At 49.2% G+C, this 22,727-nt stretch overlaps 8 protein-coding genes across 8 annotated transcripts; 4 read left to right on the top strand and 4 right to left on the bottom strand.

Annotated features, from left to right (window-relative positions):
• Positions 1–1,688: 1,688 nt before the first annotated feature.
• Positions 1,689–3,501, bottom strand: N7508_001402 (uncharacterized protein; the record flags this gene model as incomplete). The annotated part of the gene is made up of 2 exons (XM_058459468.1): positions 1,689–3,355; positions 3,408–3,501. 2 exons carry the CDS (start codon positions 3,499–3,501, stop codon positions 1,689–1,691), a joined length of 1,761 nt encoding a protein of 586 aa, XP_058323000.1.
• A 2,931-nt stretch (positions 3,502–6,432) lies between these two features.
• N7508_001401 (uncharacterized protein) lies at positions 6,433–6,746 on the bottom strand (the record flags this gene model as incomplete). The annotated part of the gene is made up of 2 exons (XM_058459467.1): positions 6,433–6,603; positions 6,690–6,746. The coding sequence occupies 2 exons, from the start codon at positions 6,744–6,746 to the stop codon at positions 6,433–6,435; spliced, it is 228 nt and encodes a 75-aa protein (XP_058322999.1).
• A 5,055-nt stretch (positions 6,747–11,801) lies between these two features.
• N7508_001400 (uncharacterized protein) lies at positions 11,802–12,186 on the top strand (the record flags this gene model as incomplete). Its single annotated transcript, XM_058459466.1, has 3 exons — positions 11,802–11,948; positions 11,993–12,085; positions 12,121–12,186. The coding sequence occupies 3 exons, from the start codon at positions 11,802–11,804 to the stop codon at positions 12,184–12,186; spliced, it is 306 nt and encodes a 101-aa protein (XP_058322998.1).
• A 1,203-nt stretch (positions 12,187–13,389) lies between these two features.
• Positions 13,390–15,600, bottom strand: N7508_001399 (chaperonin-containing T-complex subunit CCT5; the record flags this gene model as incomplete). The annotated part of the gene is made up of 10 exons (XM_058459465.1): positions 13,390–13,434; positions 13,485–13,573; positions 13,629–13,947; positions 14,001–14,649; positions 14,702–14,991; positions 15,068–15,151; positions 15,203–15,296; positions 15,385–15,433; positions 15,498–15,515; positions 15,591–15,600. 10 exons carry the CDS (start codon positions 15,598–15,600, stop codon positions 13,390–13,392), a joined length of 1,647 nt encoding a protein of 548 aa, XP_058322997.1.
• Positions 15,601–15,936: 336 nt separating this feature from the next.
• Positions 15,937–16,996, top strand: N7508_001398 (chromo domain-containing protein; the record flags this gene model as incomplete). The annotated part of the gene is made up of 7 exons (XM_058459464.1): positions 15,937–15,943; positions 16,013–16,148; positions 16,202–16,244; positions 16,302–16,381; positions 16,453–16,840; positions 16,898–16,923; positions 16,978–16,996. 7 exons carry the CDS (start codon positions 15,937–15,939, stop codon positions 16,994–16,996), a joined length of 699 nt encoding a protein of 232 aa, XP_058322996.1.
• A 305-nt stretch (positions 16,997–17,301) lies between these two features.
• N7508_001397 (putative transcription factor Rap1) lies at positions 17,302–18,786 on the bottom strand (the record flags this gene model as incomplete). Its single annotated transcript, XM_058459463.1, has 3 exons — positions 17,302–18,363; positions 18,430–18,673; positions 18,725–18,786. The coding sequence occupies 3 exons, from the start codon at positions 18,784–18,786 to the stop codon at positions 17,302–17,304; spliced, it is 1,368 nt and encodes a 455-aa protein (XP_058322995.1).
• Positions 18,787–19,302: 516 nt separating this feature from the next.
• Positions 19,303–20,944, top strand: N7508_001396 (DHHC family palmitoyltransferase; the record flags this gene model as incomplete). The annotated part of the gene is made up of 4 exons (XM_058459462.1): positions 19,303–19,391; positions 19,438–19,591; positions 19,640–20,585; positions 20,892–20,944. The coding sequence occupies 4 exons, from the start codon at positions 19,303–19,305 to the stop codon at positions 20,942–20,944; spliced, it is 1,242 nt and encodes a 413-aa protein (XP_058322994.1).
• Positions 20,945–20,972: 28 nt separating this feature from the next.
• On the top strand, positions 20,973–22,298 carry N7508_001395 (NAD(P)/FAD-dependent oxidoreductase; the record flags this gene model as incomplete). The annotated part of the gene is made up of 1 exon (XM_058459461.1): positions 20,973–22,298. The coding sequence occupies one exon, from the start codon at positions 20,973–20,975 to the stop codon at positions 22,296–22,298; it is 1,326 nt and encodes a 441-aa protein (XP_058322993.1).
• Positions 22,299–22,727: the final 429 nt, after the last annotated feature.

Below are 22,727 nucleotides of genomic sequence, written 5' to 3'. Positions count from 1 at the left end.
CTCTTATGGATCTGCAATTATTTTTTTCTGAAACGTTCGGTGCTTGAACTGGTGGCCTTGTTCGGGGTACATTGGACTTGTACTTGTACTTGGACATGTCTGCTGTGCTGTAGATAGCTGAGCTTGGAACTCTATACGTTTTTCGGTGCCCCATCTAAGCAGGTGGTACTACAACTCGATAGTTCATCTTCCTGATAAAGAACGAACGGACGAATGACTAGTTCGTTGTTTTTGTATACATCTACTACTACGTGCAATCGATCATTCTTCATAGTTTCTAGATAGCCCTACATTACAGCCCTGGAATAGATAGACACCAACACTACTAGTACTAATACCCAAACTAAGCAGCTTCATCACATACCTCCCTTGACAGTACGTCAAAACACATACCCCCTACAATTAAGCCATGAATATGCACAATGGCCTACGTATACCAAACAAACCATTCCAAAAGACCCGCATAATCGGCAGCAAGGTCTCAGCCATACTACTCCTCACACCCACCTCAACAGCATAGAAAGAAAGAAAGCTCCTACGTGTCAGCGCCACCAAATCAAGAAAAAACCAAGTCCAGAAACCCTGAGTTTCCACATGATAGCATGACAGGCGCCGTTATCGCAGGGATACCATACCAGGGCCATCCTCTTTACGAACCCTACACTGCAGTGCGCCTGTACATGTACCATGCACGTCCAATGTACAGTACAAGGACAATGCGGGATGGGAAGTACCGCCCCGTGATCTGGTATAGTCGGGACCTCCGACCCCCGAGCCCTGTGCTCTGCAGTGCATGCTCCTAATAGCTATAGCTACTGTATGCGTTATGCTATGGCTGCGAGGACGAGTCCAGACCGCCAATTCGGGTTATGCGTGGCGCCAAGCATCTTTCTTCTGCTGGTATGACCGAGTTACTTCTGCTCTTTTCTACGGAGTGCTGTTTACGTGGGAATACGATGTGCAAGGTGCATGTGAAATGAAGCTCGGGCGAGATGTTCTCTGAATATTCGTTCATTTGTTTTTTTGAGTTTTTGCTTTTGGCAGTCATCAGGTAGCGTACATGGGAGGAAGTGGCCGATCTGATCTGATCTCAATCACGAGTGGATGAGGATGAGAACCGGGGCCGGATGGATTGCAAGACGTAAAAACGTGTGGTATCAGGTATCAGGTATCGCAGAGAAAGTAGAACAAAACAAAGAAAGGGAAACGGGGAGGCTATCTCTGTGATGATAATCAAGAGTAGAAGACAAATGGTAGGCGTTTTCTGCTGCCGAAAAAGGCGGACACGCAGTCACGGCGCTGAGATAGATGATGAAAAAGACCTTTTTTTGGTGAACTTCCTGTTCATGAAATGAAAACGCATCCGGGATATCTTTTGGAAACAGATGATTTGTTTCAACCATTTGCGACCCGAAAAGAGGGATATGAGCTGTACATTGGTATTAAGTTCGTAAAGGAATTAGCCCTCGAGTGAGGTGTTCCATAAGCTCCATACAATGCTGAATGCCATGATAACACCCCAGATCCCCGAACCGTGAGATAGAAAGAAATAAAACAAATTCCGTGTGCGCCATAGATGCAATGCATGATCGTGATCGTACGTGTCAAGAAAAGAATGCTGTGCTGTGCAAAGCAAGTCTGGAAGAGTTTCGAAAGGCGCGTAGGCAAAGTGATCGCAGACGAGTCGACTACCATCCCTTCACGTGGTACTCCCAAGGACCGAAGTCGGTAGTGTAGTTGGTCCAGGAGCCATTCTTAGCAGGGTCGAAGTTGGCCGCATTGGGGTCGGCTTCCGCGCTGGATTGATTCGGACCGACACCCCTGTGAGGGCCATTGGGACCTGGGTATTCCTGAAGGTTCTTCATGTCATGGGCGGTGTGTCGGCGCTTCAAGAAGGCATTGGCGGTAGCGCTCTTCTGCTGGCGCTCCCAGAGAAGATGGCGGCGGAGGGACTCGGTCAATTCGGTTGCAAGCATGTTGCGGCGGGTAGTCCGAGGAGAGTGAGCCATGGACTGGCATCCACCCGGCTTCATGCCAATAGGCTTCGACCGGGGTACATCCGGGCCGCGCATAGTCAAGCTTTCCTCGTCTTTTGGAGGCGGAGACGTAGGAATCGATGGACCGTTGGGTGAGGTCAACCGGGATCGTTGGAGCGCGGGACTGGACCGGAACGCGTTCCCTTGCATCCGGGCCGGCTGGTGCATCATCATAGTGAGCATCGAGCGCCGCGACACAAGGTTGGGTCGGGAATCCACCCGTTGGAAAAGCTCGCCCCGGTCGTCGACGCTGGACTCGCCACCTTCGGTGACTGAATCCTCCCAATCCGAATCTTCATCATCCTCAATCGCGCTCTCTGAAACTTCGTCGTCGGTTTCAATGGCATCTTCGTCGGATCGACTGATGTCCTTGGGGTTGGGGATGATGTGGGAAACCTGGTTGCTGAAAGATGCCGTCTTTTTCGCAGAACTAGGGTTGCTGGTTTTCGGCTTTAATCCTCCGCCGGGCGCAGTTTCCTGAGCCACCTGGGGACCCATACGCTCCTCAAAGGAACTTTCGTCATCGTCTCCAGAAGATCCACCCAATGTAAACATGCCGCCCTTCTTCTTCAGTGGGGAAGACCTTAATTGAGTAGCGGAATGGGAGGGACTCGGGTCGATGGCCAGTCTCGGCTGCGATCGGAAGGAAGAGGAGATGTGTGAAGGGGAGAATCCGCGAACGATGCTAGGAGACTTGATCAATTCAGGTCGGCTGGGAAGAACACCCGATGATGAAACGCTAGTATCAGAGGCGTTAACCTGAGCAGTGTCGCTCTCGTTGCCTTCGGGGGCGGTAGTGGAGCAGGACTCCGTCGACTCGTGGGGATAGTGAATCGGGCGTGTGAAATGAGGAACCTGGCGAGCAGTAGAGACAGAGGGAGGGGTAGGAGTCGGAGTAGAAGGGCGAGGAGTGATATCGACGACGGGCGCAGCAGGCTCGACGGCAGGAGTAATCGGTTCCAAGCACTTCTTTTCCTTGATGTTGAGAACCATGCGTTCGAGATCCAGCGAGGTGATGTGCTTCTCCTTTCCACGGCCTAGGCTAGCCAGCGAGTCCTCGCGAACGACAGCAGGTCGGTAGTCGTTGAACTTGGGGCGCTTGATGTGAGCTTCGATCCGCTCGGCTTGGTCGGACGCGGCCGACTCGACACTGGCGGAGAGCTCCGGCAAATCACCCGCTTCGGAGCGAAGTAATGGTAAGGCGGAGGTACTGTTGTTGGACTTGGGCTCGACGCAGAAGGTCTCGCGGGTCCACAACCGCCAGCTGAGGTTTTCCAGTCGGCGGCCCTGATCCATGTAGTCGGCACATTTTGAGAATACTGTTCACAAGTCAGCATAACCAAATTTTCCCGATTCACATATTGTACGTACCCATCCACATTCCATGAAGACTTTGAGCATTGGCCGTATCCACCTTGTGGATGTTGTCGGCGTCCACCGTGAGGACGGGTGTCGTTAGAGGCATTGATGCGTCGCCACAACTACCGTTGCAATTGAGTTGGTCCGTGTTGATGCTGTTCCGGGGTCGCCGTCTCCCCCGAGAGTGGTCGTACGGCGCTTAAGAGTCGGTGGTGACGGTTAGAATCAACCGGGGGTATTGAGTACGGCTTGAAATTGGAGACTGGGCCCGGAGGAATGTAGAGTCAATCGGTTGTTGTCTGAGTTGCAATCAAGTACTGAGGCAAAACATCCAGCTGATAGCGAGGTAGAAGGTGAAAGAGTCGTAAATCCGAGGCAAGTGCAGAGTCAAATCCTAAATTTCCGTTCGAGCGCCACACAGTGCGGAGAAACTGGGGAGCGGACAGGCGGAGTGTAGATGGTGTGGGTATCTTGTAAGAACGAAAGCAAGACCAGATGTCGAAGATGAACAGTGAGGAGGAAGAGCAAGTGAAGAACGGAGAGAAGAGAGAAGAGAACGATAATAAGGACGGGGGCGGCAGTGGAGTGGAGAGGAGAGGGGGTAATAAATCAAAAAAGAAAAAAAAAAGAAAAAGGAAATGTAAATACGTGACAGTACAAGGGGGAAAAATCAAAAATAAAATAAAAAACCAAAACGGAATCAAAACCAAAAAACCAAAAAACGGTGAGGAAAATTCAATCGCATCACGGGGTTCATTACACGTGTTCTTATGTAATCACATTCATTCACCCGATTACTTACATTGGATATGGAATGTTCATTGGGATATAGGAACTACGGCGAAATATTCTTGTGACAATGAATGTGAATATTCTGAGAAATCTCTTATTGCCTGTGACCACAAACCATAGTTGTCACTGCGGAAGTTCAGACCCAAGGCTCACCACGCCACCTCATGTACAAGGTCGTTTGGTCTTGGTCGTTTGGACACTTGCCACTGGCAATTTACTTATCCTAGATCTAACCTACTGACAGATGAAGTGTCCAAGGGGCGATTGGTGGTCCCATTCAAGCCTTGCAAGACCGGCTGACTCGCCAAACTGATATGAGTCGCCTACTCCTTTCGTCACGGCCACTGAGGACTGGGATACACCGTATTCAAAGGGCTAGAAGGGATCGGTCTAAGACTTCAAGCCACGTTGTGCTCATCGAGCTCCATTGTTATCTACCGGAAGTCCTCCGTATTCCGTACTCCGTCTCGAGGACGGAGGCAAAACTCAACATAATTAATATCCCCCCCGGAGATTATAGATGATAGCGCCTCGTAATATCGGGCGGCTTGTTGGGGCATCTCATACCGGCTGAATCGCTTTCCCGGCACTCCCCCAGTCTCTCCAATCCCCAGTCCCCAGTTCTCCCCGCAAGCAGTTGGTATCCGGCAGAAAGGGATGATTCCAAGGATGCCTGCATACCGGGGAACTCTACTTCCTTAGATCGGGCTCTCAGGCGCATCGCTAAATAATTACTTTCGATCTATTCTAGACATCGGTGAGGTCTCATGTCGACCTTTGCGAATCAGCCTTACCGCCGTCTTTGTTTGTGTTTTCTTTTCTTATCTTCCGAAAGACCACACATCCTAGTTTCTTTTTTTTTTTTTCCATTTTCTATCTTTGACCCAGGACACGACAGCAGTGTCACAAACCGACATAGTCACGAGTTGCAGAAGTACCTAGGTGTCCTTTCTTGATTTCCCCAAGGGGATCCGTCATTATGAAACAACAGAGGCGACTTTGGCAGTCACGGGAGGACGTTTAGAGCAACTGTAGCCCGGACTGGCGGAAAGGAACTGTGTTTCTCTAATTCCAGCTACCCGGGGGCCTGGGATAGGATCGTCCACATCCCTGCCGGGGCACAAGTCACACAGGGCGCACGTTTCATCATGTGATGTTAACAGAAACTGATACTACCAGGATACCCGGATCTTGCATGTTAATATCCCAGCTCCTGTGGGGAAAGCTTTGGGGCTAGGAGTATCTGAGAGTTTAAAATAGGTAAAGTTGGACTGGCCTTTGTGAGGAGAAATAAGATTCTGCAAATCATTGCCGACTAATTCAACAGACTAACTTGTACAGTAGTTGCTCTATGTATTCTGTAGAGCGTCGTATCTCATTCCTTGTATACAATCCAATACAAAGACAACCAATCAAGCATGAGATATCTCCATCGATTCGTTTACAGCAGTTCGTTGGTAGTAGAGATATCCCTGCGGATGTATGACATGACTACACAATCATCTACTGGACGCGAAGCATTCTCTGACCGCTTGTGCAGCCTGACTCTTCAAAGCTGCTGACCCCATACTGGGTGCCTTACTGGGGGGGCCCTACTGGGAGAAGCTTGCACAAACAATCTCCCAGGCTCTGTGGAAGTCGTCTCGAAAGCTGGGAAGCCTCATCTCATCTTGACTCCCTCTATATTGCTGTCTCACTGGCTCTACCATTCGAGGGGGACACCAGTTGGCAATAGGAAACTGCGCATAAGATACCTCATTAACGCAGGCGTGCTGCAGAATGATCGACCTCGTCGAGGGTTCCAATAGTTAGTTCAGTCACGCCCCCATGCCCATTCTGGGGACGGGAAATTTGGGTACCGAGGTTGCCGGGAGAAGGGATTGGCGGGGTAGATCAGTCAGACGGGGGGGGATGGGGATGGGATATTGGCTAATGGCTGGATCTATGGTACAATACTCGCCACGAGATGACCACGGGCCAGGTGCTAGCAGATGACAGTAGACGCAGGTCATCGCGCTTCGAGCTTACTAAATGGATCAACGGGGTGTACAAAGATTGACAAATTGACAACTCATACTGTGGCGAGGTCACGCGGGTCACATGATGTGGGGATTTCCTCGGCTGACGGAGGCGACATTGGTTCATGTGATGAGGTGAACATGGATGTCGGTCCGATTTGGTCAATATCGAGACGCTGCTTCACGCCTCAGATTCTGGCATGGTCACTGTATGGAGTTGTGCATCATTAAAGGCGCCCAGCTTGCCAGTCCAACCCAATGAGATCATCAAGTTCAGGGGTAACCAGCCACTGTTCAAAGCGAACACCACTGTCATGCAGTGAAATCATCCTTTGTCCCAATGTATACTCATGCATGGGCGCACCATAAGCCGCGTCGATCAGTAAGACATGCTTTATCTATTCTAGGTAAATGGCTGATAGGTAAAAGTGAAATGGAATCTACCATTCGAGATCTATGATGCCTAGACTAAGCTTCAACTGACACTTGTCCCTGGAGGCGCCTCGGTGTCAACAAACCAACAGCCAGCATGCTCCTCCATTGTGACAGGGCGCGACGCCGGTGACTGCCCTCCATATTTGTGGCCAAACATGTAACAGATCACCATGTGCGAAAGTGATTTCATGACTCCCACACTCTCCTTAATTACAGTAACTCCGTAACAATCTTTGTTTCCCCTTGATCTAGATCGCAAATTTGCGATGATCTGTCTTTTTTTGGTGCGGGCAAATCACATTCCTTCAAATTCATCCCCGATTTGGATCCGCTTCCCCGGTCGTCTGTGCGTGTTTATGTATCCGACTTCAATATACACATGTAACTTATAGTAAGGAGAAAGTAGACAAAGGGGTACGTCACTTGAGCCTCGGTATCCAAGCCCTTCCTTAAATGTCCACGGGCTGATATGATTCGAGCAAGGGATATCGGGGAAGTCGAAGCCGGGCATAGTTTAGTTTCGATCGAAGGACTCCGGTCAGGTGGACAAGCGAACTCAATCTCAATTTGGATGCATTCATACCAATATCAAGAGGCAAGGCAAAATGAATGGAGTGCGTCATGACCGTTCTAACTTTCTGTCCTCTTTTATCTGCCATTTCCCGACTCCGCAAAGATCGACCCCAGCCCTTCACGCATGTGACCCGGAACAAGGGATATATCCTGGGAGTCCGGGGAATCTTCCAGATCGTAGGAAAGCTTGCTCTCTATTGGCAGTCTGTGGGCTCTGGGAACTTAGTACTGCGATGGGAGGGCTGTTTGGTTCCTAGCAATCCAGCCGGAAGGAAGACTCGCAGATCCGCGATGATCAGTTTCAAAATCGCCTTGGCCTTGGTTCTTTCTACTCCGTGATAGTCGTCTTCTAAACATTTAGTCTGGTTGTTCAAAACATCCCTACCCCAGGCAAAGACCGTTCTGGACTCTAGTCTTCTTTGTTTTCGCTAAATATGACATCCCTCGCTGAACAGCCTCATCCGAAACTTGGTAGTAGATAGTGAAACGTGTTCAGGTCACGCTGGCAATATTCGGTTGCTCCTTCAACCAGCTACTACGATAGCACACACCCATGCATGCCGTCGGAAAGGTCTAGCCCTTCAATATCGACGGTCCCTGTTCCCGGATCGCTCAAGACGCCCTTGTTTGGGATATGTTCAATCTATCCTCCCTGTGCTGCAGATCCCTTTCCCAGGTATTTGGTAGCCCTGGCATGTCTGCTCTCATTTTCCGACGTTGCGGACCCACTTCCCTAAGCTTTGTACTTTGTGCAAGGGTCTATACTCTACAGCACGAAGTATTCGGGCTTTAGGCTTCATCCGCCACCTTATCATTGTTATTGCTGGGGAAGCATACTGCGAGGGTAGAGTCTCGATATAGACAATTCAATGGAACGCTCGTCTCGTCTTGTAGTTTTGCTTGTTCTTACTGCGTGGTATTTTCGTTCAGCATTGGTGAATGACAACCCCCCTGTGATGCGCCGTCTCTAATTCCATTAGGAACAGCTTCCCCAGACCCCTGATTCAAGTGGTACCAGCTGATCTCAGCCCATTCCAAGCCCCGAATTATCACACCATGTCCAAAAAGAAAATTGAAACTCCCACCATACAGGTCCCAAAAGAAATCATAATTGCTTTTTGTCATTGGGTTGGGCCTCCCAAGTACACCGTACATATAGTAATTAAAGATACAGCGAATCCAGAAATAGACCTGACAAAATCACTTGACCAACAAGCCTTGATCTATCAACCTATGAGTGCAGTCAGACCCCATTTCTATTCTCGCTCTCTGCCGTCGCGCAAACCATCGAACAAGATACGTGCTGATCAGGGCCCAACGGGCCAATTACAACCCCAACCCGCAAGCTGACTGCATCGGGCCATGTGCAGCCCCCAGTGGATGTTTGGGGGCGGCTATCTCCTGACAGCTCTCTTTGCCTTGTTCCGCTGCCCATAACGGCTGTGGCGGCTGTGAACAAAAAGACCTGTCTAATCACCGTAGCTTCGGTGTCTCTCGCTGTGATTGTGGCTGAAGTCCGAGATCGCTGTCTTTGATCGCGTATCTGTGTGGGTGGTTGCATCACGTTGTATAGAGTCTGGGCCTTTGACCCGGTTAAATCGCTGGAGATATGTACGAAGCCTTTAGGCATTGTTGTCCGATCTACTATCGTATACTTCTTTTGTGGCGCGCCACGCGACGGCTTTGTGATCGACTGATCTCCTGCTTGGGCTGTTTGCCTTGACGCCTGGCAGCCATGGCTGGCTGCAGGCGCTGACCGGGTCATTCAATCTAGGCCTTTTCATTTTTGAGGTCTTACTGTTATATGTTTCAGTGGAGTAGGCTTTGAGTGTGGGGGTTCTTTGATGGAGCCTCCGGGCTTATTTATCCGGCTTTGAAGGGCGCTTCCCCGTCCACTGTGGCTGCTGTTGGTCGTGTATGATTTGAAAATGGACTGGGAATAATACAGTATGTTACATGCGTCAAATTAAAAATGATCTTGGCTTGCTGAGTTGTGGTGGTCGCAAGCCACTACGGCGGTAGAGAGGGGTGCAATATATATCACTGCCACAGTTATACCCACATCTCTAAAAGTTCTAGAAAGTAAAAGCCCTTTTCCATCTGTACCAAACACGAATGAGTTTCATCGCTCCATGCAAAATATGTACCCGCTGTGGAGATCGAAATCTGGGGAAGCAACATCGATGGCACACCCCGGATCTTGAGGTATGTACGGCCGCATCCGTCCAGGGTGCCCAACACTACCCCAGCCCGAGACTAGAAAAATGTCCATTTTCGATCTGACGCAAATAGAATACGAGAATTAAAACTGACAGACAGATCAGGGGATCCAGAGTATTGTCATTCCCGAAAGAATACCATACCAAGTTCCGATCTATACTGTAAGCCGGAAGCATCTATAGCGAGCGCGATCGATCAATATTCGGTGAGACTAAATAGCGCCCAAGGCAGCCAAACATTATGCGTATATCTAGCGCCGAGCGATCACTGGATTTGTGATGTGTCAATGGTTGACAGGTGCATATCAGTCGTGTGACTACCTAGGAAATCAACGATTCCCGAAGGAGGCCACAAAGAATGCAACATGACCCTCCACATATATCCAAGGTGACAAATTTTCATCAGGGAAGTTTCAAAACCGACGCCTAATCTACATGGAATTATTGTCACGAGCGAAGAAACAGAAGAGACGTGTTCTGGAGTCTTTGCTCCACTACGAACAGATCGAGGCCACGTCGATGAACGATGCCATGTGAACATCCTGGTGATTCACATTCTGGAACTGACGAGGCTGACTCGACTGTCCATTTACCTCACCTCCCTAAATTAGAACCGTCACTTCCTTCATCGATATCGATATCGCGACCTCGGCTTGTCCACTTCTCTCCCGCTCGCCCCGTTCCACATGGAGCCGAGCCGTCTTTTAGGTCATCTGGACAGTCGTGCTAACTTTATCGGCAGATGATGGTCCGAAGGCTAGCGCGCCTATGGAATACCACTAGAAGGAAGAATACACGATATTGATTTCTCCTTGTCGGACAGAATCATGGCAATTGTCGAAACCAGTCACACCGCTGTGTTCTCACAAATTCATTTTTGAAGTCGTCCTTTGTGATTGACCAATTCCACATGTGGCATTACTGACCAGAAGATGCTTGGAAATCTGCCTCAGTTTTACAAGCGAGAGTTACTTGTGTCTAAGAGATGCTGACTTTCGTTGCCCTCTATTAATATACCACACAGCTTACGACGAGCCTCGGCAAGATAGACTGGCAGCTATCACAACCCGAAGAACCATTCAATTGGCCATTACTCATGTTTTGATGAATGTGTTAACGTGCTGACGAAGAAAAAAAAATAAGGAATTGATTACTCCAGAGGTGTCATATCCGACAGCTTTCTTCCCATGAGCCAAATGTACCCGAGAAACTCTACATTTCTACCAGATCTATGCTCACTGTGAGTTTATCTGTGACAAGATAAATAACCGATTAGAGAAGAAGTACAGGTACTCACTGAGAGCTTTGCAAAACATTATGAAGTTTCAAGCCTACTCAAGACAAGTATAGCAGTCTCGGGTAAATAAAGAGAGCAAGGTCTCACCTACGTTATACAAAAAAAGCCCAGACCCATTGCAAATCAATAGCCCATCTCAACCATCGTATCCAAGCCTGGGCCTAACAACCCACATCCAAAACCCACCCAACAACCCCCCCACCAACGTCCCACGAAATTCCCAATAAGCCCCGAGAACGAAAATCAGCACGGAGATCGGAGCTTGTCCTCGTACCTGTCAGCGACGTCACACCGCAGCGATGGATTGGAATTCGGCCCGATGCGGGAGCTCGAACCAATTCATGTACCTATACCGGTCTCCTCCTCCCAACCTATCCGGCCCAGCCAGGTAAGGCAAGTCCATGTAGATGCAGATACAGGGTGTGGTACCTAATTATACCAGTCTCCATATACTGTGCTTGGCTCTGCGGTGTCGCTGTTGCTGACGTCCGACCCGTGGTGGCGGCCTGTCGTCTTTTCAATTTATGCCGCCTTCTTGACTTGGCCTACTGCGGGCCATGGGGGTGTTTAATTCATCTGCCGCGGGAGACGCAGGAGTGCTATACAGGGATTGTTGGATTATTGGATGGATGTATGTATGTGTGTGTGTGTGTGTGCATGTATATGCTATGCTACTGTATGCTGTAGAAATTGATGTAGTGGCATGTTCCCAATAAAGACCTTATGACCGAGTGACATCGTTTGTTCTTTTTTTTTTCTCTTCTTTTTTCTTTTTGGAAAGTGCCCTGGTTGCTGTCTCATATTTTTTTACAGCAGTTTTCTTTGTAGGAAGTAGGTCTAGGCTTTGTTTTGGTGAGTCCAGGCCGTTCTATGGGTTGATTAGATTGACACTGCGAGTAGGTAAGTCGAGTGTTATATTACATCCACCGATTTTGATTCTTTCACTGGTCATGAGCGACTCACGTGAAGGAAAAAGAAACACCAGACAAAACAAAACCCGAGCAAAAAGAACGAGCAAGCGGATCCAGGCCATGATCTCCAGCCAAGCCGCAATAAACCGAAGACTCCCAAAATGAGTCAGTTGCATACCGTGAAGGACCAGGGTTGTACTTCCATGCATTGTGCAACCAAGGCACCCAACCTGGAATCCCTGAACCAAAACTGTAAGCCTCGTCATACCGGGTCGAAAAACACACGAAAAGAGAAAGAGACAGAACAAGTATGACTCGGAGTTCATTTCAGCTAAACACTCTTCTGAAATAGGTATACACCACCCGCCGTAGTATTCCGATTCGGGCGCCCTGCGAGAGCCCAGCAAGCTCTGACAATTACGTGAACCCCGTACCATATCCAACTGTATGTAGTAATGACAATTCCTGCTCGCCCCATAGGCCCATGCCTCGTTGCTCGATGCAGTCCCCCGAATGGGCGATGATACAGCAGACCGCGAGACATAAAACAAGGATCTTGTCACCTCTCGACAATATCTACTCTTGTCGTGTAGCTTTTGGGAAGGCTAGACTTTGACTCTGGTATTCTGCATCACGTCAACCAGGAAGAAACGTAACTACAAAGCTGGAGATCGCGGATCGCTACCATTTTCTACATACTTGGCGTGCATGTCGGACTAATTACTTCATCAAAGACCGATCCTGCCTGCAACCATGATCGGATCGTCTCAGTTCGTATCCATGAAGAAAAAGCAGGTACCATGTGTATCCTCGCATGAAGAATCGTAGGCATGACCATGGAAGAATTAGGGAGGAAGGGAAAGGGACTGGCAGCGGACCGAGGTATAGGTATTGAACAACGCATCACTCATTTGATATACCATCATGATCCAAGAACCCGATGCACAATGCACGACTGCAGGATTCAACGATCGCCAGACACTCAGGAAAGAGCCGTATGTTCAGTTCCTCGTATCCGGGTAACATGGCAGTGTAGATCTCTCGATGGGGTCCGGTCACCAGTTAACCTTGCTTTGGTCTAGATGGGGTTCATGACGGTAACAACACACCGAGGTTGGAAGACTATCACCGAAAAACATATGAACAGAGGGAGTATGTCTGTTCTTTACTTTTTCTATTTTTCCCTCTCTTTGGGGCTGTACGGTGTTGTTCCTCGGCATATCGGGTGAACCCTCGTGAGCAATGGCGAACCCTGACGGTCCCGAAGAGAGGCACGGATCGCTGCGAAAACTGTATGAATGAATGTGATAGTATTTTGGTGCTGCATGCTGGTTTCAGTTACTGGTGTGTATTTTGCATGGCTTCCTTTTCGATGATAGTAGGAAGTTCATTTCGTTTTGCCCTAGCCAGCTGACATGACCGGGGTTGATATGTACGCAACTGGTACGGATGAACCTCGTTGTACTTGTATCTATAGACCCTTCGGATGCCTTGAACAAAGCACCATGAGTGGTGTCTCGTATTTGCCTACAGTGAATCTCGTAGATGGAGGAGTATAGTTCCAGCTGCTTGTCCACGGGAGCTCATGTCTAAAGTAGAGCAGGATATTGGCAAGGTGAGACATTATCAATCCTTTCGCTTTCATTGTAACCGAAAGGTTCTATGTATGGGTCCATGTTTTTACATAGGCAAACCAGAATCATCAATTTTTTTTCTTTACCATCGTCGATGAATACGGAATCGAGACATTTAGAACTCTGACTCGTCGTCACCGGAGATGATAACGTTGTTGATCTAATTGAAGGTTAGTTTAAGACAAATCAAGAAAGAAATGGAAGCCATACCTTAAGAACCATACGGCAAAGCTGGGTGGCAAGCAGAAGCTGCTGGCGCTTGCCGATCAGGGGGTCAATGGCGAAGTGCTCGCGCATGTCTGGGAAAAGGTTAGTACATGAATATCAATAAATACCCAAAACAGTTCAGCTTACCATTGGTACCGGTCTGCATGCAGTCAACACCGAGGCGGGTGTTCTTCTCCTTAACTTGACGAGACTTAATAGCAGCAAGGGTCTCAATAGGGCTGAGACCAGAGTTCTCGGCAAGGGCAAGAGGGATGGCATCAAGCGCATCAGCGAAGGCGCGCATGGCATATTGCTCAATGCCAGGGCTCTTGACAGCGGCATCCTCAACAGCGAGAGAGCAAGCAATCTCAGCAGCACCACCACCGTAGACAACACGGTTGTCACGGACTAGGTTGCGGACGACACACAGAGCATCGTGTAGTGACCGCTTGGCCTCATCAATGATCTAGTTGTTATTAGCGATTGATAGATCTCTTTCCTCATCGCAGGCCAACTTACCATCTTGTTACTTCCACGAATGAAAACGGTCACAGCACGGCTGTTGGCGCACTCCTCGATAACCAGCATCTTCTCTCTTGTGGTACCGAAGCTCATCTCACGGACCTTACCGGCGGAACCGAGCTTGTCGGCGGTCAAATCCTCGAAGCGGGGCACAATGCGGCCGTTTGTGGCAATGGCAATCAGCTCAATCTCAGGTCCACCGACCCAGCGGACGGCAGGAAGCTCGTTCTGGAGCAGAAGGTGGTTGGCCTCGTCATCGAAACCCCACTGACAGATAACAAGGTTGGCACCAGAGTCCTTCAGCTTCTGAATCATCTCTGTGAACTTCTCCTTCTCGTAATCCTGCAACTTCTTGAACTCCTCGACGGATGTGATGTCAAGTTTGTGTTTAGTCTTGGGCTTAGGGGGCTCGAAGGGACAGGTGAGGATAGCCAGCTTGGCATCCCGAACCTCATCGGGCATCTGGGGGTGAGAGAAGTCCTTGTCCACAATAACACCCTTGACAAGCAGAGAGTCCTCGAGAGCTCCACCGACCTTGCCGTCGACCTTGATCAACTCGAAGTCGACATCCTTGCGCTCAAGGTCGGCAACGGAAAGCACAGCATCAATGGCGATATTGGCGAATTGGTCGTGAGATTTAGAAACACTGCGAACCTTGTCAGCATCAAGCTTTTGTTCCCATATCCACGATTCCATACATCTTGCTACCGAGACTGGTCTTGGCCACTTGGAGGAGGTTGGAGGTATCGTCTTTGCTGAAAGGAATTTCGTCACTGATCTTGTCGAGTTCGGCAACAGCGATCTCGCAGGCCTGGTCGTATCCATCGGCAATACGGATGGGATGGATGCCCTTGTCAATGAGGTCGGAGGCTTGCTCTAGCATGGCTGCTGCGAGCACCACAACACCGGTTGTACCATCACCAATCTCCTCATCCTGGGACTTCGAAAGCTCAACTAGCAGCTTAGCAACGTTGTTTGTGATCTCCATCTATTGACATCTCACGCATTAGTTTCCTGAATTGAGAATTTGAACCTCGCGGAGGAAAAGGAGTTCGGAGTCGCACCTGGCCGAGAATGGTTGCGCCATCGTTGGTAACGGTGATATCGCCGTCGGCGGAGATCAGAATCTTGTCGAGACCACGGGGACCCTATCAATGAGAGTCAGAAGTCGTTCCGTCATCTGTTGTCGAGTGCCATACCAGAGAAGTCTTGACGATGCTGGCCACTGTCTTAGCGGCAACAATGTGTGACTTGACAGCCTCGGTGCCGTGCTGTCTCTTCTTCTTTCCCTGGCTGTTTTATCAGATCTCTGTCAGCCCTGGATATCCAAATGACCCTCATGGTATAATAAGCGGAAAAATCGGCGTAGCGGTGAACGTACTCCCGAACGACGATGAATGGCCGTCCCTGTTCGTCCTTCAAGACTTGGGCTACCCCTGAGTGTCAGCAACCGGATTTGAGTTATATCAGGCTGGTATTTCGGTAGATAGTCACCTTGAGACATATCAAGCTCTGTTTAAGACCAAAATGGAAATAGTTAGCCATAGCACATTTCAAGAATGAGGGGTATGGGGGTGTGCTTCTTACGCATTGCCATATTGACGGTGGGCTGCCACCTGGCAGGGTATAAAGATTTGAAAGAGAGAGAGCTCCGAAGAGAAAAAGGAATCAAGAGTGAGCGAGAAACACAAAACACAGCTTGAATGAAATCCGAGGGGTTGAAGCTTCCCGAAATGCACTTTCGACAAATGAAATTCTGACTACCCGAAGCGGACTAGCGTCTCTTGTCCGCCTTCACGCGTTCTGAACCCCATGCTTTTGCTATGCGACTATCTTTATACTGTCAGTTTTACTGCCACAATTGAGGCGTTGACCTCGCATCGCCAATCTGTTCTCACGACTTTCAAACCTCATCTCCCCATTCAGACCAATCATGCCTCGTAAGCGAGCCCATTGTTGATCTGTCGCACGCGCGCTAGAGCTTCGTTGTTGACTTTTGGATTGTCTAGCTCCCGTGGAGGATATGTCAGACGAGGAGTCTGGCGATATCCCTTTCAGGGATGCGCCTGAGGCTCCAGCAAATGACAACGCCGACGACGACCAAGCCGACGAGGACGAAGACGACGACGAAGAGGAGGAGGGAGTGTGAGTGGCGCATTCCTGCGCAATCTCGGAGGATTATAGCTGACAAGGAACAGGTACATCGTCGAGAATATCGTCGAGCACGACTGGCTGGATGATGTATGTCAACAACACAAGCTTCCTTTTCCGTCCGACAAGCTGACCCGCAATTCTTAGGGCACTCTCAAGCTTCTAGTCAAATGGAAGGGCTACGAAGACCCGTCAGATCGCACATGGGAGGAAGAAGAAGGCCTCCAGTATGTGTACAAGCAAATTGGGCTCTGAGGCCTGAAACCTGCTTTCGCGCTTTTACTGACAAACGATCTAGAGAGGGAGCGGGTGACATTCTTGCGGCCTACTACAAGAAGGTGGGTGGAAGGCCAGAATTACCAGCACCAAAGGCCAAGCCGGGCCGTAAACGTAAGTCCATGGCGGATTCCAAGAGCGCCACACCTACCGCAAGCTCCTCCGCAGCTGCCGAGCCCAAGCGACAGCGTCGCAAGTCACAGAAGGCCACCAAGGAAGTGGAGGCGGAGGCTGAGGAGAACGGTACCGACTGGGTGCCGAAGGGAAAGAGCTGGGACAAGGATGTCCAAGAAGTTGACACAATTGTTCGCGACCCCGACAGCAATGGCCTATACGCTTGGCTCGTCTTCACCAACGGACGCAAGTCGAGGGTGACCATTGAGGCTTGCTATGAGAAGTGTCCAATGAAGGTAAGCTAGCCTTGACTGCGCACCTCAAGAGATTTGACGATGCTAATTGCCAATCAGATGCTCAAATTTTATGAATCGCATCTGTGAGTCCAGCCCATCCCCACGAAATCCCTGACGCATGCTAACCTCCCTTGCAGTGTTTTCAAGGACGGTTAAAACTTTCTTTTCTATGAAATTTCGGGGAAAAGGTGAAATACCCGTGATCAATGCCCTCTACGGATTTAGCCAAAGCAACTTTGCATATGGCACAATACCCTCTTCGCATTCGTCCTTTTTGTTGACTTCAAGCCTTTTCTGTTTCTCTTCGTTCTCGGGTCTTCATAATTGGTGTAATCTGGTTCATTTCGTCTCCTAACAGCCGGCTATCTCATGTGCATTAAATTTGCAGTTCCTTCCAAGTTTCCTTTCCTTGTGATTCCCATTCATGCGCCTGATAAAAACAAAACCTCCCATGGATATCACTAAATGAGACCTGTCTCCCGCGCCATTCTGTAGTACTCCCACCGCTCCTTGACGAATTCAGCACCGTGCTTCATCAAGGCTCGTTCCACTTTCGCCCTTTCTTCGGCCTGTAGACATCGATCATCATCTGCTGTCCACACCCCAGGTACATTTTCAGGGATCCCGTTCCCAGCAGTGAGCTGGTGTAGAACTTTGTCGGCCATGTCGGGAACCATGCTTGTGCAGCGCAACGCGTCGAAAACGTGATTCTCATCAACGCCCCGACTGAGCCGTTCATCGATCCAGGTGTCCACGTCTGGTCCGTCACTTGCGTCGTCGTCTATAATTTCTGGGCTTGGGCTTGCTGGGAAGAATGGCAGCTCTAAGAACACGGCATCCACTGGGTCTCTGAAGGGATCTTCGACTGGAGGTCTGTTCTTGTTCAGCTGGTTCTTAAATCGACCTGACTGGGCAAAGGCATTGTCTCCTCTCGGACGGGAAATGGGGACTGGCCTCTCTTCTCTTAAATTGGAGACGGGGGTCAATTGTTCTTTTCTTGGCTGAGAAATGGAAGCTGGCTGTTGTAATGTATTGACCGGCTTTTGTATCGATGGCTGTGTTGTGTTGACTAGTTGTTGTGAGGTATTGAAGGGCGGTGGTGGGAATGCAAGATCCCCACGACGAGTTTCTGTGAAAGGACTTGGGACCTGGAATGGGGTGGGGTCTCCATAAATCCCGTGTGCCTTTGCTGTTGGAGATGGGGCGATAGGGTCTTTGGATAGGGGTTTAGACGCTGGGTTTGGTGCCATATTCGACAGTTTTGGCCGATTAGAGGATATCAAACGCGGTACGGGCTGAGCAGAGCTAGAAGCTGTATCAACTGCTCTCCTCTTTGAGGGTGAATCTCCGGACTGGGGATTCTCGACTGGGTTTAAGTTTGAATCTCGCTTTCGCTTTGAGCCAGATGGAGCATCTTTCATAAACTCCGGGCGTAGTTCAGGAACTCCACCTCCAGGACGGGGTTTGCCACGCAGCTGCTTCACGTATCGAGTACGCCACGATTGCCATGTATGATTAGGGTGCTGAGGCTCGAATATTAGCGTTTTTTGTCTTACTTTCTTGAAAGGAAAGTGAAGGGTCCACCATACAAGTTCTTCTAGTACCTGGTACAATTTATTACCCATAAGAGGAGATCCAGGTTCTTCTTTCTGAATGTGGGCAATCCAGTCAAACAGAATTTGGTCATCTTGCAAGGTGAAGGATTGCCTGGTTCCTTTGGTAGCAATGTGAGTTGCCCCAGTTGGACGAGGTCTGATTCCCACAGCTCGGTGGGTTTCAAGATCTTCAAGTTTGCCATTTTGAATGGACCGTTCAACATATCGATAGGAGTATCTACCATCTGTTAGTATGTTTTCCCATCCGAGTAAGGGCAGAAAAGCTCACGTATCAGTAGGGATGCCTTTCTTTGCATGATCAACCAGCTTCACGTCGGCATCCTTTTCCATCAGTACAACGGTGCCACCATGTTTCTACCCCAGTCAACTTCCCGATTTATCAAATAGGTGAAGTGCTAACAAACCGCTATCAATTCCTTGAACCTGAGCCTTTGGGGGACAGTCTGGGACAACCAAAACCGTGCCCCTTTAAACAGGCTGTCTTTTGTTCCATGATCACCAGGAGACGCCATATCTAGTGATTCTACCCCTGGAGGGATGTTGTCAGTGTCTTTGACCTCTGAACGCGATATCACGCGTCAACATGTCACAAGTATCATAATTCGCGTCCAAAAAGACTGCATAGGACGTCAGCCTTTCATAAACTCCGAAGAGAAGCCCAGAGCAAACCGGTAGATTCACTGAGATAGGTTGGCGTTGAAAGTTGAGTTTAAAATGGAAATGACGGTCACGTGGTGTACACACAACCGACTCGGCGCTTGACGGACCACGCATCAAGGGTATCCCAAAGGAGCATTGAGATTTTGCGAGACAATGTACGAGTGACCTGTAACCAAGAAAAATAAAATGGGTGCTCTCAGGACGGTCGGTCTGGTTATTTTGGGAATCTCAGCGCTCACTTTTATCGCTCTGTTTGGCAGGCTCCCGGCCTTCAGGTAAGGAATGTGCCAAAGAGTTCCCAACACGCGCTAATTAATTCAGAAAAACACCGGTCGCCTTTTTCCATCGGCTTCTGTGGGTGCATATTCCCAATGGAATCGCTGTTGTTGATGACCGCCGGTTCGGCGGACGGATAGTGCAGTGCTGGACTCGATCCGGCAGCTATGTATTGAAGGAGAATCATCCCTTGGTTTTGGTATGTCTCCAAACAGTGTGTATCGGCCTATACTGACCTACTACATAGATATTCTTTGTGGGACTACTTGTGATCGGCGAAGGGATATTCGTCCCAGCAGCATGGCCTCGACTGTCAAGCTCCCATAAACTTTGGGTCCCCGGTGCTGTCGTGTTGCCATATGTTCTACTCTACAAATGTGTAATGACGAAGTCTTTTATTACACCTGAAAATCATGAAAAAGAAATGAAACGGTACCCATACGACCGGGTCCTCTTCCATCCAGGACATCGCTGCACCACCTGTGACTTCCTCAAGCCAGCGCGCAGCAAGCACTGCAGTTTCTGCAATGCCTGTGTCTCAAGACACGATCACCACTGTGTATGGCTTATGAACTGCGTTGGAGCCGACAACTGCGTTTACTTCATCTCACTGCTGTTGTCACTCTCTGCCATGCTGGTCTACGGATCTTATCTTGGTTATTCCTTGCTCTCTGAGACTCTCGAAGAACTAGTCCCGCCAGATATGAAGGCCGCCATGTCAGGATGGTCGATGTACTTCAATATTTGGGGCATTGTGATTGCTACCGATCCCCGGATTGGGGCTGTTTTCCTCTTGATGCTCATGACTGCCCCGCTGGCGGCTGCTTTCCTGGCTTACCATGTATACTTGATCTGGGCTGGTACGACTACAAATGAGACATCCAAGTGGTCATACTGGAAGGATGATGTCGAGGATGGATTTGTCTTCAAGACAAAGCGAAGCTTGATCTTTGAGAACCCCCTTCCTTTGTCTCTCCATGACCAAGCCTGGCCTGTCCACACTGATCAGATTCTTGTCAATGACGATGATCCTCCAACGGAGGGATGCTTATTGGCATCTGACTCCAATCGCATCGTTCGTCGCCCTGGTCATGAGATGCCACCTGACCCACGATGGAAACGACTTGATAGTATGAGAGATCTTGACAATATCTATGACCTGGGCTTCTGGGATAATCTCCGCGATGTGATAGGTTTGTCTGTCCGACGACCGAAGAATGTGCATAGATAGGTGGTCGCTGGCTAGCTTGGATAGATGTGAATTCAAACTTGCTTGGCTTATTTGACTATAGTCCCCACACTCGCGGATTTTTACCCAAATTGTGCCATCCACCGCGTCTATATTTAGCCGTCGAAAGTTGACATCGAATGATGTCGTGAAATGAGTCATTTGAGGGCGAATCAATCCCCGCGCCCGTCGTCGCGCATACAATCGGCTTAAAATGGATACGAGAAATCACCAGCTTCCCGATATCGGGCTGATTGATTGACCCTTATAGTCTTGATGGAGACCCAGCCTATTGGGATTCATGAAGTCATTTTCCAGAATTGACAGCTTACAACCTTGAACTATTCACAATATGCTGCCGACACTCAGAATTGCCGATTTGAACGATGCCCCATCCCCCCAGCGAATCTTCATCGTTGGAGGAGGTATCGTTGGCGCAGCCCTCGCCTTCCATCTGTCGCAAAATAAAAAAGGGCATCAAATCGTTCTCATCGATAAATGCTTAGAAAAGCGTCTTGGATCTACGGGTCATGCCCCAGGCTTTGTTGGCCAGCTCAACGAATCGTCCGTTTTGACTCGACTTGCCAAAGATACCGTTTCAGAGTATCTCACTATCCCCGGTGGTTTCAACACCGTCGGCGGCTTGGAACTTTCATCAGCACCATCAGGCATGGAAACATTACACCGCCGTCTCGAGCTAGCACAAGCTGCTGGCCTACCCGCTGAGATCATCAACCCAGAAACGGCGGCGTCCCTTGCTCCGGACTTTATTGACGCCGAGACTGTGAAGCTTGGCTTGCATTTCTCTTCCGATGGAACGGCCAACGCGCAAGTCATTACCTCTTACTACTTTGATCAAGCGCGAAGCCGAGGTGTGGATTTTGTTGAGGCTTCTGTTACTGGTTTCTCCACCACAAATACCAGGGATGGAAACGTTGCACAGATAGCAGCTATCCACACCGCAGAAGGCGACATTGACTTGCAAGGCAGCACTGTCATTCTTGCCACTGGTATTTGGACTTCGTTATTGACAGGCACTGCCATTGGCGATAAAGCTTCCATCACAGAACTTCCGATTCCTATTGTTCCAGTCGCACATCCTTACACCTTTACTCTATCTCGACCTCACCGCACTGGAACACCATATCCATTCGTCCGCTGGCTCGATCATCATGTATATGCCAGAGACCACGGAGATCGCGACGGACTGGGCAGTTACGATCACGCTCCGCTGCAGTTGGATCCTGTCGATACGGCCATTGGAGCTTGGCCCTCCAGCTTCGACAAAGTTCTTTCTGAAGCAACTTCATACTTGAAAAACGGTGATCAATTCCAAGCTAAAGGATGCAATGCCGAGTCGGATGCCTGGGAAGCGAAAAGACCGTTCAATGGTATCTTCTCGGTGACTCCTGACAACCTCCCACTTGCGGGGCAGGTGACTGGTGTTACCAATTTGTGGATGGCTGCTGCCATCTGGGTTACTACTGCTGCTGGCACCGCGAAGCTTGTGTCACGGAAGATACTGGGTGAGGTTGAGAGCTCTGCTACCTCGGAAGATGAGCGGCTCCTGGAAGCATTGAGTCCTGCTCGTTTCCAAGGGGTTGGAGCGGATACTCTGGCTAGTCAGGCATTGGGGAAGTATAATGATATTTACAATAGAGACACTCAGGGTCATTAAAATGACTACTTTAAATCGGGTGGAAAGATGCTGCTACGGAGAGATGTACAGGAGGTGTCATACGTCCTTTCACTTTGGCACTCCTCCAGTTTAAATAACTACAACCTGAAATATTCAAACATTGAGCAGAAAAAGTGTCCAAAAACAGATGAAAAAGGAGATAAAACAGTACACTCGCTTCAAGGGTATGTAGATAACATCCAATTCTGCATAGCACTGTAAACAGTCTTGTGACCCCTCGTGTATGTATAGACCGAAAGGGCACCTTCAGTTACCGTCTCCAAATTTAAGGCCAATGTTCTTTTTGAATTGAATTCATGCTAAACTAGTAATGACTAAGTCTTTATTTTTCGGCTTGTTAAATAGTTCTGCTCATCAAGCCTTTGCTAGGCATCCAACATGCTTGGTGGATTTTTGCGCACAGATTGA

Source organism: Penicillium antarcticum, assembly GCF_028974205.1.
Source record: "Penicillium antarcticum strain IBT 31339 chromosome Unknown utg000002l_segment0_segment0, whole genome shotgun sequence".
NCBI classification, from domain to species: Eukaryota; Fungi; Ascomycota; class Eurotiomycetes; order Eurotiales; family Aspergillaceae; genus Penicillium; species Penicillium antarcticum.
Note: the sequence above shows the minus strand (reverse complement) of the source record. Positions and strands in the feature narration are given on the sequence as shown.